Here is a 15497-nt window from a genome sequence, read left to right on the forward strand (position 1 = left end):
CCATCGCTGTCCTAACTGCATTTCTGATCCATGATTGATTGAATCTGAAGGTGCAGGACCCACAGATACGGAGGGCCAGCTGTAGTTCCCATCCCAGATACTTGCTCCTTCCTGGCCCTAGTTGGCCCTTTCTAGAGAGTTCTTGCTTCTGGAGATGGAACTTAGAATGAGGGGACAGTGTCCACAAACAGCTGTCATTCCCTCCTGAGTCTGATGGGACATCCTCCCTTAGCCTGACTGCTCCTTGTGGACTTTCCCACTGCAGAAGGCAAAGGAAGAAGCCTCGTCCCCTCTTAAGAGCACCAAGCGCCAGCGGGAGAAAGTGGCTTCCGACACTGAGGAGGCTGACAGGATCAGCTCCAAGAAGACAAAGACCCAGGTGAGGGTCCAGCAGAGCCTGCTGACTACGGCTAACGCTCCTTGAGAAGCCCACAGCCCACGTTCTCTGGCGGGTGGCAGGGCAGGGCTTGAGCTCAAGGCCCAGGACAGTGTGGGGTGGAGGCTAGAGTGGCCCTTGACATTGGCTGAGTCGGGCAGGACCTGTGGTCCTGCTTCAGCTGCACAGACCTCTCTTGTATGCCAGGCAATGTCAGTGCAGGGCCGAGAGGGCTCTGCCCTCCTAGGGCTTCCATCCTTCTCTTCTCTGGCTCTAGGAGATCAGCCGGCCCAACTCACCGTCTGAAGGTGAGGGAGAGAGTTCGGACAGTCGCAGCGTCAACGATGAGGGCAGCAGTGACCCCAAAGACATCGACCAGGACAATCGCAGCACGTCCCCCAGCATCCCCAGCCCCCAGGACAATGAGAGTGACTCAGACTCGTCAGCCCAGCAGCAGATGCTGCAGGCCCAGCCTCCAGCCCTGCAGGCTTCCAGTGGGGCCACCTCAGTGCCCTCCACGGCCCCGCCAGGAACACCCCAGCTTCCTACTCCAGGGCCCACACCCTCTGCCACTGCAGCCTCCACCCAGGGCTCCCCTACAGCCCCCCAACCCCCTAACCAGCCGCAGGCTCCAGCAGTGCCTGCTCCCCACACACACATCCAGCAGGCACCCGGCCTGCACTCACAGCGGCTGCCCTCACCACACCCTCCGCTGCAGCCGCTGACCGGGCCGGCTGGCCAGACCTCCGCGCCCCCCCACGCCCAGCCCTCCCTGCACGGTCAGGGCCCACCTGGCCCTCACGGCCTGCAGGCCGGGCCCCTGCTGCAGCACCCAGGCCCCCCTCAGCCCTTCGGCCTCCCACCCCAAGCCCCTCAAGGCCAGGCCCCTCTGGGGGCCTCCCCAGCCGCAGCGCACCCCCACACCAGCCTGCAGCTCCCAGCCTCTCAGTCAGCCCTGCAGCCCCAGCAGCCCCCACGGGAGCAGCCCCTGCCACCAGCACCCCTGGCCATGCCTCACATCAAGCCCCCGCCCGCCCCCCCCATCCCCCAGCTCCCTGCGCCACAGGCCCACAAGCACCCACCCCACCTCTCAGGACCCTCGCCCTTCTCCATGAACGCCAATCTGCCGCCCCCTCCAGCCCTGAAGCCCCTGAGCTCCCTGTCCACACACCACCCCCCCTCAGCGCACCCCCCGCCCCTGCAGCTCATGCCTCAGAGCCAGCCCTTGCCCTCCTCCCCCGCCCAGCCCCCTGGGCTGACGCAGAGCCAGAGCCTGCCCCCTCCTGCTGCCCCGCATCCTCCCTCAGGCCTCCACCAGGGGCCTCCCCAGCCCCCATTTGCTCAGCACCCCTTTGTCCCTGGAGGGCCTCCTCCCATCACTCCTCCGACCTGCTCCTCTACCTCCACCCCACCCGCGGGACCCAGCACCTCAGCCCAGCTGCCCTGCTCCGCTGCTGTTTCTTCAGGGGGCAGCATGCCGGGGGGGACATCCTGCCCACTGCCCGCTGTCCAGATCAAGGAGGAGGCTCTGGATGATGCCGAGGAGCCTGAGAGTCCCCCTCCGCCACCAAGGAGCCCGTCCCCTGAGCCCACCGTGGTGGACACCCCCAGCCACGCCAGCCAGTCAGCCAGGTATCCTAGGATAGGATCCCGGGTCGGAGGGGCGCAGGTGGGGTTTTGTTGGGAGGCAGGGCAGGGCAAGGCCTTGGCAGGAGCTCCCAGCTGGAGATGTGGCCTTTTGTAGGTTCTACAAGCACCTGGACCGGGGTTACAACTCGTGCGCACGGACAGACCTGAACTTCATGCCTCTGGCTGGATCCAAACTGGCCAAGAAGAGGGAGGAGGCCATTGAGAAGGCCAAGCGGGAGGCTGAGCAGAAAGCCCGAGAGGAGCGGGAGCGGGAGAAGGAGAAAGAGAAGGAGCGAGAGCGCGAGCGCGAGCGGGAGCGGGAGGCAGAGCGGGCAGCCGTGAGTCCTGGGGTGGGTGGTGTGTGCAGGGAGGCGCTGGCCCCCAGGCCTGGGAGCCACACTGGACCGCCCGGCTCTGTCCGAGGCTGCCTGGCTCGCTCCTGGCAGCTGGAGTGGGGGGTGCTGTTTACACCCCTCCCTGGGCTTCTCTCACAGAGCGGCACGGCCCCGAGCTGCTGGGGTCGCTGGTGCCGGCACGTCCAGGCTGACTCACAGCAGTGACTCGGTGTGCACCTGCCTCGGGCCTTTAAGGGAGAAGGCTGTCCTTCCTCTGCAGCCTGTGGACTTGAGTCTCCTCTGTAATTTGAAGGAGCCAGAGAGAAACGTGAGGGGAGGACCTGGGGGGAGAACCAGGCCACGTAGGAGCCTCTAGTAGCCCTCCCCTGTGGCCCCTCGCAGGCTGGATCCCCCTGGGCCTGCTTCTGCAAGTGGGGTGAATGGGGAGCCAGCCTGAGAAATGTGCGAGGGCCTCGGGGTGAGGCTCCTGGCCTGCTGGGCTCACCGGCCCGCACACCCCCCACCAGTCTCGCTCACAGATAGACGCGGTACCCCGCCTCACAGGTACACTGACCTACCTAGGGCATGAGGGCAGCTGCAGGCACAAGTGAGACTGTTACAGCAGGGTCTGGACGGCATCCTGATGGCAGGCCAGGGCTGGGGCCAGGTCTCTGTGTTGGGGTGGAGGGACCAAGTTGGCCTGTCAGTGCAGGATGGGAGCCCCACCTAGCTTTAGATGCCCAGGCAGCTTGGTATCTCCCCCTCATGGCCTCCTTTCCTTCTGCAGAAGGCATCCAGCTCAGCACACGAAGGCCGCCTGAGCGACCCCCAGCTCAGTGGTCCTGGCCACATGCGGCCATCCTTTGAGCCACCACCGACTACCATTGCTGCCGTGCCCCCGTACATCGGGCCCGACACGCCTGCCCTTCGGACTCTGAGCGAGTATGCCCGGCCCCACGTCATGTCACCCACCAACCGCAACCACCCCTTCTACATGCCCCTCAATCCCACCGACCCCCTGCTGGCCTACCACATGCCTGGCCTCTACAATGTTGACCCCACCATCCGTGAGCGGGAGCTCCGGGAACGCGAGATCCGGGAACGGGAGATCCGGGAGCGCGAGTTGCGGGAGAGGATGAAGCCAGGCTTCGAGGTGAAGCCACCTGAGCTGGACCCCCTGCACCCAGCCACCAATCCCATGGAGCACTTCGCCCGGCACAGCGCCCTCACCATCCCCCCGACTGCCGGCCCCCACCCTTTTGCTTCTTTCCACCCGGGCCTGAACCCCTTGGAGAGGGAGAGACTGGCCCTGGCAGGCCCCCAGCTACGGCCAGAGATGAGCTACCCTGACAGACTGGCGGCTGAGCGCATCCACGCCGAGCGCATGGCGTCGCTGACCAGTGACCCCCTGGCCCGACTGCAGATGTTCAATGTGACTCCGCATCATCACCAGCACTCACACATCCACTCCCACCTCCACCTCCACCAGCAGGACCCCCTCCACCAAGGTGGGTGTCCCCGACCAGGGTAGGATGGGAAGGGGGCACAGGAAGCGGGCATAGTCAGAAAAGAGTCACTGTTCAGAGTAGAGTGTTCTTTTCTGAACGAATCCCTACTTCCTGGCAGATGTTAGAATATTCACCATCCACCTAGGACTCGTGGTTTTGCTTTATCACAGACAGCCTTTGTCTCTGCTCAGCCCCTCAGCTCTCCAGAGCTGCAAGTCTGTCTCCAGGAAGGTGCAGCACCCATGGGCCTTCTGCTCGCAGCCTCCTGTGTAAAGCTTAGGTTCTTGGCCCTGTGCCTGGGTGGAAGGTAGTGGTCTGTGCTCACCAGGGGTGGGCCACAGCGCCTTGTGGCCTTTGGAGCCAAGGAAGGTGCAGGTGAAGGCACTGGGCTGCCCAAGGAAGCTGTAGGTTGTCACTTAGGGAGAACTCAGGGAGTCCTGGCTGGGTGTGATGGCTCATGCTGGTAATCCCAGCACTTTAGGAGGCTGAGGCAAAAGGATCACTTGAAGCTGAGAGTTCGAGACCACCCTGGGCAACATGGCAAGATCCTATCTCCACAAAACAATTTTAAAAATCAGCTGGGTGTGGTGATGTGCACCTGTAGTCCCAGCTGCTTGAGAGGTTGGGGCCGGAGGATCACTTGAGCCCAGGAGTTTGAGGGTGCAGTGAGCTAAATGGTCACGCCACTGCTCTGTAGGCTGGGTGGCAGAGCAAGACCCTGTCTCTGTAAATAAAAACAAGAGGAGTCCTCTATTCCCTTGGGGAATGGGGCTGGGAGCAGTGCTTCTGATTTTGACTGAGTACACTGAGCTGACCCACCTGGCCAGGGCTGCCCAGGAGCTCCTGAAGGTCAACTGAGTGACCAGCTCAGGGGAAGCTGGCCTGAGGCAGAGGCAGGCACAGCTGACATCCCCACTCCCTCTGTAGCTTGGCAAGATGGAGCCAGAGGAAGGTCTGGCTGTGCTCAAAGGTAGGCAAGTGTGCCCACCCCAAGGGACAAGACCAGCGTGGAGGTCCCGTGGCGCAGCCTACGTGCAGGGCTTCCCTTTGGGCCAACCTCCAGTGCTGGGCAGGAGGACAGCTGACAGAGCAGGGCCCAGGGGGAGGGAAGGCAGCCACCTTGCCTGAAGACACCAAGTGCCTCTCCTACCTGTGTGCCCAGTTCTGACACAGGAGGGCATTCACCACTGTGCTCCTGGCACCTGAAGCTTTGATGCCCCGTGGTGTGGGCCTTATACGCCTTATAAACAGTACATAAGGACAGGCGTCACTCGCTCATGCATCATTCAGCTGTGCGGTGGGGGCAAGAGGTGGTGATATCTGAGGGGACAGCTGCCCGGTCTGGAGCCAGCAGAGGAGAGAGCAGTGTGAACCGAGTCCTAGCCCGCAGCACCTGCTCTGCCGGCCCCCTTTGGGTTCTGTGGTTGAAGGGCAGGGAGGCAGCCCTGGCGAAGGAGGTGCCAGTTCAACACCAGCCAGGACAAGACCGTGGGTTCCTGTGGACCTAACAGGCACAGGGTGGGCCCAGGGTGGTCAGCCAGGTGGGCTCTGCTGATCCCAGGTGATCAGGAGCACTGGGCAGGGGTGTTGCCTGCAGGGAGTGCTCGGGAGTGGGCAGAAGTGTGTGCTTACATGGTCAGCTCTGCACCTTCCTGACGTGGAGCTCGCACAGAAAGTGGCGGGGCAGCCACTGCAGATCGAGATCATTTGCAGCCAGATGGTGCATCCAGGCCTGGTGACCAGGGGCCAGCGTGGGTGAGGAGGAGGTCGTAGCAGTTCCAGCCAAGGAGGACAAACATCAAATGAGCTGTGCGCCACCTGCATCTGGCCTTTTGTCCTTCTCTTAGGCTCAGCAGGCCCGGTTCACCCGCTGGTTGACCCCCTGACTGCCGGCCCTCACCTGGCTCGCTTCCCCTATCCCCCTGGGACCCTTCCCAACCCTCTGCTTGGACAGCCCCCCCATGAGCACGAGATGCTACGTCATCCAGTGTTTGGTAAGGATTTCCATAGGGGAGGGTTGGGGGTCCCATGTGAGAGTTGAGTTGGAGGTCTGGTGTGCTGTCCTTGTTTATTCATTCTTTCATTCATTCTTTCGTGTATTGAACAAATGTGGGGTCTTGCCCGCTGTGTGCAGGGGTCCATGTGGGAACAGGGCAGGCAAACTCCTGCTCTCAGAGGGCTTCCTGGGCTGGGGGCTGTTTATGCATAACCAACAGCCTTGCTGAAGGCCAGGACTTCAGGGTTGGTGACAGTAACAGAGGCCCCTAACGTAGATGGGGCTCAGGGGAAGGCCTCTTGGAAGGCGGAACACTGGGCTGTGGCCTGGAGTGGCAAGGACTGGCTTGACTGGCTGCTGGGCAGGCTCCTTCCTGGCCCCTTGCTGGTCACTGCCTGTGCTGCCGTTCTCCTGGCAGTCCTCTGGCTGTTTCAGTGGCGGAGGCTATTTTGTGTTTGGCAGGCGCCCCCTACCCTCGAGACCTGCCTGGCGCCATCCCACCCCCAATGTCGGCGGCCCACCAGCTGCAGGCCATGCACGCCCAGTCTGCAGAGCTGCAGAGACTGGCCATGGAGCAGCAGTGGCTGCACGGACACCCCCACATGCATGGCGGCCACCTGCCGAGTCAGGAAGACTATTACAGGTGAGGTGGGAGGGAGGGAAAGGGGCACTATCTGAGGCCAGGGCCTTACCCACTCCGTGTGTGCCCACGGTGCTCTCTCCCTGTAGGGGACCCCCATGGAGCCACCGGGATGGGAGGGACAGACGAAGGGTGGGTCAGCTATGCGGGAGGCTGCTGGGTTGGGGTTGTGTTTGCCTCAGGGGGAGCCCTTGCCTGCAGGTGTCTGGGCCCCCCAGCCTCCCGCCTGTCACTTTGGGGTGCTCTGAGCCTGCCCGACCCACCTGCGCAGGCCTGACCCTGAGTATTCTTTCCTTTTTTTCTTTTCAGTCGACTGAAGAAAGAAGGTGACAAGCAGTTATAAGTTATTTATTTGTTAACGCTGGCTGTGGAAACCCCAATTCTTGGGGGGGAGAAACAGGACTTTTTACATACAATAGGAGCTGCAAAAGCAAAAAGAATATCTTCTAAAGATTTCTTTATATATTTAAAAACCCCACAACTAAAAATGTATCCACATAATAGTATTCGTTTGTCGAGAGGATTTCCTGAGGCTGACTTGGGTCCCCCTGCATGACAGTCCCCCAGAAACTTAGCGAGTCCTGGACTGGACTGAACATTCAGAAAGCTCCCTGCAATCTTGGGGTTTGGCTTTAGTTTTCTTTTCCTTGATTTCTCAGTAGGTGCTAGACTCCACTTCACACCCTTCACTGTGCGTCAGACACGCTCAGTTGCGTGTGTTCCAAAACCCACATGGTTTGCAGATAGGCGGCATATGAGTTTGGAATCCAAGAGCTATAATTTTTAAAAAATCTTTTATTTTAATACATTGTAGGAAATCTTCATAATTTGAGAAAGTTCTGCAGCATGGCTTTTTATGTCTGTAAATAAATAATTTTAGAACAGTCTTTTTTTCCTTCCACAAACTACTATTCTGATCTATTTTTTCCAGCCATGTCACTAATTGTGAATTCCCACCAGCTATTGACAGAATACAGAGTTGATTTTTTAATAAAAAGTTATATATAATTATCCCTTTAATTAAAGGGAGCAGATGGGTGTTACCAGCTACAATGGGCGAAAGCTCGGGACTAGGCCTGGCCACAGCAGCGGCATCCAGGGGTTTGCAGGGACAATGTTACAAGTCTTCATTTTGCTGCTTTGACTTTCACTCTGTCTGTTCCTAGCACGTGCTTTGCCGGACATCTGTGAGCTCCGACCTCAGTTTGCACAAGGAGTGCAGGCGTTTGAGTGTTCACTTTCTGTTCCCTGCTGTCACTGTTGTCCTGTTTCTGCAGGCTGGAGAGCACATGTTTGTGTGTGTCTGATTGTAGATTTCCTTATAGATTTCTATGCACACACATTTGATTGTTCTGGATGAACTGCCTTTTTTAATACTCTGAAAATTTCCTAAACATTCTAGAAAATTCAAGAAAATGATTCCATACAAATAACTCAGCACACGAAAGACCCAGGACATATGCTTGCCAAAGGAATCTGTTAGAAATCTGCCCCTTAATGCATGTCGTCATTTGGATCTTCTTGGGTGAAGACCAAGCCAAGTCATCCTGGCCACAAAGCAGAGGCTGCTTTGGGGCGAGGGGGAGACCCTGGAGTTAGCACAGTTGTGAGTGGCAGCCTGCATTTTCACCCCAGGAGCAAGTCTGTGGATGGTGACCCATGTCAGTCTGGGAAGCCACATCCCACCCTTCCTCCTGGAAGTAGGAACTGGAGATGTGAAGTTGGAAAGCAGGCTTCCGTCTGGGAGGTACCACTACCTGGGAGGTACCACTGTTCAGGCAGCCAGCCCTTCAGAGCAGAACTGTCCTGGACAGCGCCTGCGCTTTCTGAGTTCTGAAATTAATGCACTTTCTCTGAAGCAGAGGTTGGGGGGTGTCTGGGGACATCTGCACCCGTCGGTCAGGCTTCCTTCCAGGATGTGGCCCCTCCCAGCCCTCTTCTCTCAGACTCTCAAGGGCCATTTCTGCCACTGTTGTGGTGGTCACATCCAAGAATTGTCAGAAAAAAGAAACCACACTGTGGGTCAGTGGACACGAAGTGCATCCAGGCCCCAGGCCACGTAGGGGCAGGTGGAGAGGCTGCTGGTCTGACCCAGAAACCAGCAGGAGTCAGCTCAGATTCAGGTTCTGCGTTCAAACCTGCATCAGGGGCATTCCCAGTTTTTGTGAAAACCGTTGGGTTTCAGTTGAGATAGATTGTTTTGTCTGTTGAAAATGTTTATAGTTTTTTCTCCTTTCATTTTATCTCATTCCATTTCTGCCTTAACTTTAGTTCCTAGTGGGAAGGCAAGCTCAGATAATCCTTTGTCATCAGACTTCTGGCCCCGTTGGCATAGAGGCATTTGTTTTCTTCTGGGGGTGGTGACATGCCACCAAGGCGGGTTGTTCTACTGCAGGTTCGTCCGCGGCCGAGTAGGGCCTCTTCCGCTGGCTCCGGACAGGCAGGCACGTCCCGCTGCCCCCGCTCCTGCGTCCGTGCCACCGCCTTCTCGCCCTTCTTTTCTTTTTCTTTCTGGTAGAACGCATCGTCTACCACTCAGTTAAACCTTCTTTATCTCCTTTCTCTACCATCCGTATTTCCAAAGAAGAGAAAGAGTGAAGTACTTTGAAGTCTGTACTTGAAAACCGTCTGAAGGTGTTCTCTTGTTAGTTTTGGTTTTCTCCCCGTAGCCCAAGGTGAAGCACTGAGATTCTTCCATTAAGAAACCCCGCAACCTAAAACCCTTACCTGATCAACTGCAGTTTTTTTAGGAGGCTGCGGACCTTCATGGTGTCTTTGAAGCCCAACCACTTGGTTTCCTTTTGGATTTTCCTTCCTCTTGTTTGAAGTTCGGTTTGACTTTTCTGTGTTTCGTACGTATCTTGTTCAGTGTCGTCAAGGTTGAGCTCCACGTTTCACTGCAGCAGCAGCAGAGCAGAGTGTACATTCTGATTTGCTACGTTTATATATATCTTGAAGCTAAATGTATATATGAGTAGTTTGCCATGAGATAACACAGTGTAAAAGAGTAGACACCCAGAAATCGTGACTTCTGTGTTCTCTCCATTTGAGTATTTTGTAATTTTTTTGAAATATTTGTGGACATAAATAAAACCAAGCTACACTACAACACCTAGGTGTCGGCCGGTGCACTGTCTTGTTCCTGGAGCGTGGGCGGGGATACTGCCTGTGGCCCCTACCCCAGGGGAAGGGGCGGAGGGAGAATCTGTGTTCCCTGCTGCTGAGGACCCTGCTTCCTTCCCAGAGTGGCTTCCAGAAGAATCCATGTCCTCTCTGGTAAGAGGACAGGGTTTCTCTGGTGAGTGTGCTTACTGAGGATGCTCCCCAAGCAGTAGCATGGGCCCAGGGGGGTATTGGCATTGGGACCAAGCACACCCCGCCTCGCCATTCACCCCACATCTCTGTAACTGGTGGACGTCGCCAGGGTGTATGGGGCATGTATGTGGTGTCTTCCCTGCCTAGGAGAGAGGTCTGAGCCACCCACCCATTCAGTGCCCTGTCCCTCGCTATTCTCCTGCCTTGTCCCCTCTCTACCTCTCCCTGAGGCCTGCCAGCACCCCCGCTCCCTGTTGTCCTCCCAGCTGAGGCTGCATCCAAGCCCCTGTGGGGGAGGCCTCAAGGGGACAGCAGCCATCAGTGGATTTGTGCTGTGCTGCTTTTCCTGAAGGACATTTTCAGGACGGTTCCTGGGAATTTATATGCTCCCCTTTTATCTAGGATATGGTCATGAGTTTCTAGATGTTTTGGGAGATGGGGCAAAGGTAGCCCAGAGAGCTCACTCTTAGTAAACTGCCCTCATGCCCGGCAGGGTCTGCCACATGGTGATGAAGGCCCGGGAACAGCAGTCGGCTGCCGCCTAGTTCAGGACGGGAGGAAGCATTGCCAAGGAGGGCCCGGCGGCAGGCAGGGTGATGGCCCGCGAGGCGATTCCTGATTCCTGTGTCCCTTGAACAGCAGGGACCCTGCTCAGCAGCTTGGGTGGCCAGGGCACAGGAGTGGCCTGTAGCCACAAGAGGGTCTTGCGTGACAGGGTCGAACTGCGTCTCGGGCTGCAGAGGAGGGATGGGGCTGGCCTCCAGGAGCCGCCCTGGCTGGGCTTTTATCCGGACTGTGCTCTTTAGGAAACTGCAGTTTCTAATGGGCATCCATTCATGAAGCAGGTTTCAAGGTTGTTCAGACCTGAGTGGTGGATACGTAGTGTTATGCTCAAAAAAGCCTTCATCAGAGCTGAACAGGTTGTGATGGTTTCTCAGGTACGGACAGCTGTGGCCATTGTCGCTACTCTGCCACGTACCCATTCCGAAGAGGCCCAGGCATGCTAACTGGATATCTGCTGGGGAACAGGGAGAAGGTAAATGCTGCTGGCCAGCACTGGCCCCGGTATGCCCCCTGGCCCTGTGTTCCTGTGGATGGGTCCTTGGCTGGGGCATGGTGGCTCAGCAGCCCCTTCTGGTCACGCCACAGGTGGGTTAAGAAAATGGCACTTTGCAGAGCATGGCGCGAGGCCTAGCGCCGCAGCACAGCTTAAGAGCGTGGCTGCCTCATCGATAAACATCCATGGTAAATCCACGAAAGGGATCTCCTGGGTACGTGAGGATGACTTATCCGAAGGGCAGGGATGAACCATGGGGAGACAAGCAGTGACCTCACACGGGGAGCTGCTACCTCCAGGCCTCAAATATCAGCACCACTGAGCCGTGTAGTTGTGGGTGCAAAGAGCTGGAGTGGGGGTCAGGGCCAGGGCCCTTGTGCGTGGAAGCTAGAGGGGACAGGCGGGGACCCCATCTCAGCCAGGAGCCCCTCACCAGCCTTGGCCTGACCACACGGTGAGACCCAGGACAGTGGGAAGGGGGCACGAATATAGACTTCAGTGATCACCCCAACCTCACCTGGCCAACCCAGAAAGGTCTAGGTACATTCCTGAACTGAGAGCTTTGGAATCAGAACAGAACCAGTTATGCAGACACCTGGGGGCCAAGGTACCAGGCCCCGAGAGCAGTGGACCCCTGAGCAGGTCAGAGGCCAGCGGGACAGAGAGGTCCTGGCCTCCTTGAGAGACCAGCTGGTGAGCCTGCTGGCACAGGCAGGCCATGGCCGTCCAGCAGGGCTGACTCAGGCTGTGCGATAAAACGAGCCCTTTCTGGGTTCACGGGGTCCCTGCAGCACCTGGCGGGGTGCGCCCCAGGAGCTGCAGTTTTCATCGTGGAGCAGGAGCACCGGAACTTCAGCCCTGCGCTTTACCTGGGGACTTCAGTGCCTCACTGGGTTCTCTCTCGGGCACCATGCTGTTGACCGTTGGAGGTCTTGGTATCCAAGGTCCTTTCCCCAAGTCCCAGCTGCCCAGGGAGCTCTGGCAGCTGAAGTTCTGGGCCCTGGTTCTCTGCTCCTCCAACCCAAGGTGGCTTCTCTAGTGGCTGTCTTTGCCAAGAGTGATAATTGTTTCCTTTGGCATATCAGGGACCCAGGCTGCAGAAGCTACCCCTGTGCCACCCCCCGCCCCCGCCTGCCCAGCCTGGCTGTGTATGTGCGCAGACATCCCAGTCCCCTACCCTGGGCATCTTGTTACTGACCCGAGTTCTGTGTGTGGAAGGCACTCACTCCATAAACGTTTGCTGCATGATGGGCCTGCAGCGAAAGGCTCCCCGCTACCTGTCTCAGTGTGCCGTTGGGTTGTAGGTGTGAATGACCACCCAGAAAGACCTTTTAGTCTCATCCAGGTTGAGCCTGGCTGCACTTCCCAGGAAGCTTAATGCCCGCTGCCGGGCTCCTAACGGGACTCCCCCGCCCAAGTTCCTCTTAATCTTGCTGTCCTCTGACTAGCTGAGCTGCCCTCAGGGATCCCACAACCCCTCTGGCCCCAGCCCTGGTTGACACCATTCATAGAAGGGGGACCTGGGGGGATCTGCCTCTGGTGAGCCCCCGGAGTACGAATACCCATTGTGGTGTGTGAATCTGATTGAAGATAGGGCTTTAAGGCACTTCTTAGTTGGCCCAGAGAGGATTCCTGAGGCCGTCGCACTTTTTAAGGCCTTTGCTTCCTTCCTCTGCCTGGCCGCTGGTCGGCTCCCCTCCCTCACTGGTGGCTGCTGGTCGCGCTGCAGAACAGAGTCCACGCCCGTCCTGGCCACCAGGTGGCAGCAGTTACAAAGCCCGGCGGCTGGCCCTGAGGGTTGCTGTGCCCAGGTGCAGGGGGTGAGTCAAGGTGCCCTGAGGTGATTGATCCAGGGAGGGGGCACATGGGGATGACAAGAAGCATTTTGTACCTTCCTGTCTTTTCCTGGAGCAGGTGTCCAGGTAGGCTGTTCAGAGATAAAGGGGCAGGGAAGGTATTCTGGGCAGAGAAGCAGCTGAAACAGGTCACAGCAGAGCAGGGGTGGGTGAGGGGGGCCGTGTGTGCAGGGGAGGTGAGGCGATGGCTGCAGGCAGGCCGGCAGGGCCCAGGCGCAGCTGTTAGGACAAGGACAGGAAGTTTGTTCTCTGATGCATCCTCTCTAGTGCCTGGGACGTATACAGCAGGCACTCAGTAAATGTTCCCTGAATGGAAAAGGATCCAAGATGGATCTGAGCAGTGGATCATTTCCAAGAATCGTCTCCAGTAACTGTCCCCTGGGCCCCCCAAAAGTCCACCGTGAGCAGCTGCTGCCCTTGTGCGCCTCAAAAGGTGCTCTATCCCCAGGACGTGCGGGCCTACCCTCCTCGGGACCCCCAACCCACTCCTGGCGCACACTCCGAGTGCGGGAGGGCCCGGGACGCCCACTGCGCAGCGGGCCCAGGCAGCTGTCCTTCTTGCGTATTCAGGTCAATGCTCCTGTGTTCCCTGGGCAGCCTGATGCGCAACCCACGAGCGCTGGGCCAGCGCCGCTGCGCCCTGTCTCCGGCGGGCGGCCAGGCTTAGGCCAACAGGAAGATAGAGACACAAACCCCTCACGGTCAATTCCTTCGGTCGGTCACCCAGTTTCCACGGCGCCCCCAGGCAGCTAGGGGGGTGTCGCTTCCAAAGGAAGGGAGCTGATTTTCAAGTTTGCCGAGGGGAGATTCTGCAGTGGCTTCGAATTTTGGTGTTGCAGTTTTTGTTTTGACTTTAGTGACCTGAGAAGTGGCTTTCTCTCCCTCTCCTCCTTCCTCTTAATGGAATGAGAAGCCCCCTCTGAGCGGAGCTCCCGGGGAGCAGACGGAAGGAAGCTGCCTGCCCCTCAGCACGTGGGCAGGCTCAACGTTTGCTCCAAGAGTGTTTAGCAGCATGAGGCCTGGAGTCAGATTCCCCCGGTTCGAATCCCAGCCCTGCCAGGTATGAGCATGTGACCCTGATGCGACCAAGGCCAGTTGGTTGGTGTACTTGTCTCAGGGTCCAGGTCTGTAAAGTGGGGTAAGGAGACCTCCCTCCCAGCGTGGTGGGGTGGACAACGCGGGATGTGTACCACCGCTCGCCGCCTCCTCCTCATGGCTGGGTCTTTACATGGACAATGATCCTCTGACATGCGGCTCTTAGTGAGTCCCCGGATCCTGTGCCTGCTGCCACTGCCACCTGCTGGGGACAGATTGAAGGTCAGGGACATCCTGCAGCTCTGCTCCACCCACTGTCCCTCGCAGTCCCTGAGGTGGGGCAGATCCTGGGAACAGAGAGGCTGACACAGCCATCCCCACGTCTAAGGGCCATCTTCGTTTACTTAGAAAGTTCTAGGAACAGGGCCCAGGATTTAACAAGCCAAGAGTACAAGGGAACCTCCCTCCTCTCCATCTGTTGCAGATTTGACCAGTTCTGGGCAAAAACAGCCCAGGCCAGAGGACAGCCATCCAGCACCACACTTTCTAGACAATCCGAAGCTCTTCTAAGCAGTGTAAATGTGGGAGGATAAGTCTGCAGTTCCAGAAAAAGTGGGGGACTACAGGAGCCTGTGTCCAAGGAGGCTGAAAGGGGCCGTGCGGCTGGAGCAGTTGTTGAGTTGCTCCGTGCTTCACCTGCACACCTGCCTCCATTCATAACCACAAAAGGTGAAACCACATGACATGAAGCACAGGGAAAGGACTCACCGATGCCAACCAGGGTGGGCTGCACGGAGGAGGTGGTGTTTCAGACAAACCTAAAGGGAGGAATCAGATATTGATGGGCAGAGAAGAGGTGGACTTCACCTGCAGGAAGAGGCGGAACACAGGCAGAGAGTCTGTGGCCAGGAGGATCCCGTGCTGCAGTAGGGGAGGCTGGCGACGCATGGCAGGTGGTGGCTCCGGAAGGTGCCTGGGCCCAGATGGGAGTGAGGAACTTACACCTGGTTCCTTAGGCTCTGAGGAGCCACAGAAGTTGTCCAGGAAGGAGGATGGGCTCAAACCTGCGTTCACAGCTGCCCAGCTGCAGGAGAGGATGGACGTGAGGCCAAAGTGGGCCAGGAGCAGACAGGGATCCTGGACCCCAGGGACCCCACAGGGGCCACCTCGGCTCCAAGGCAGTAGTAGGCAATGGCACTGAGGGAGCGGCTTAGGGGAGGCTGTGGCCCTGGTGGGGAGGCTGCCACAGTGCCCTGCAAAGGGCCATGGTCTTTGTGCCCATCTGGCCCTAACTGGTCACAGCAAGGGGATGGGATAAACCCAGATGCCATAAACCCCAGACTCTCCCTGAGGCTGGCAACAGGCCCTAGGACCACCGTTGTTTGTTTCGGACTTGTTTTCAGGGCTGTCTTGTATGTTCCCAAGACATAAGGACCATGCATCGAGGGTACCGGGGCTGCACAACCCCATGCCAGGCCCAGTTCCAATGCACCGGGTACAACCGTGACCCAGCCACGACCCTGCCCTTGTGGCCAGGAATCACAGTATAGGGAAAGAGCTTCCCAGGGGCATCTGAGAAGGGGCCTCATCAAGTTTGGGGTGTCAAGTGATGGAAGATGACCAGACGCCACATGGCATAGGACTTTCACACTCACAAGAAGTCTGAACTTCATCTGGGTCCGTAAATGGGCTCTGGAAGGCAGCAGGCACAGGTCTGTGCAAACCCAGATCCCACGTAGGATGGGTGGAT

General features: G+C 58.0%; 1 protein-coding gene across 3 annotated transcripts in view; it reads left to right on the forward strand.

The window, feature by feature from the left end:
• The window catches only part of RERE (arginine-glutamic acid dipeptide (RE) repeats), a 461041-nt gene extending 451448 nt beyond the window's left edge, over positions 1 to 9593 (forward strand). For all 3 annotated transcript variants that reach the window (XM_012662585.1, XM_012662584.1, XM_012662583.1), the window contains 7 exons: positions 266 to 379; positions 654 to 2008; positions 2121 to 2343; positions 3128 to 3848; positions 5696 to 5842; positions 6307 to 6487; positions 6794 to 9593. In XM_012662585.1, coding sequence (XP_012518039.1) covers positions 266 to 379; positions 654 to 2008; positions 2121 to 2343; positions 3128 to 3848; positions 5696 to 5842; positions 6307 to 6487; positions 6794 to 6827 — 2775 coding nt within the window. In that variant the 3' untranslated portion in view covers positions 6828 to 9593. The remainder of the gene's footprint in view (positions 1 to 265; positions 380 to 653; positions 2009 to 2120; positions 2344 to 3127; positions 3849 to 5695; positions 5843 to 6306; positions 6488 to 6793) is intronic.
• Positions 9594 to 15497: the final 5904 nt, after the last annotated feature.

Source organism: Propithecus coquereli, unplaced genomic scaffold (genome assembly GCF_000956105.1).
Source record: "Propithecus coquereli isolate 6110/MARCELLA unplaced genomic scaffold, Pcoq_1.0 Scaffold77, whole genome shotgun sequence".
NCBI classification, from domain to species: Eukaryota; Metazoa; Chordata; class Mammalia; order Primates; family Indriidae; genus Propithecus; species Propithecus coquereli.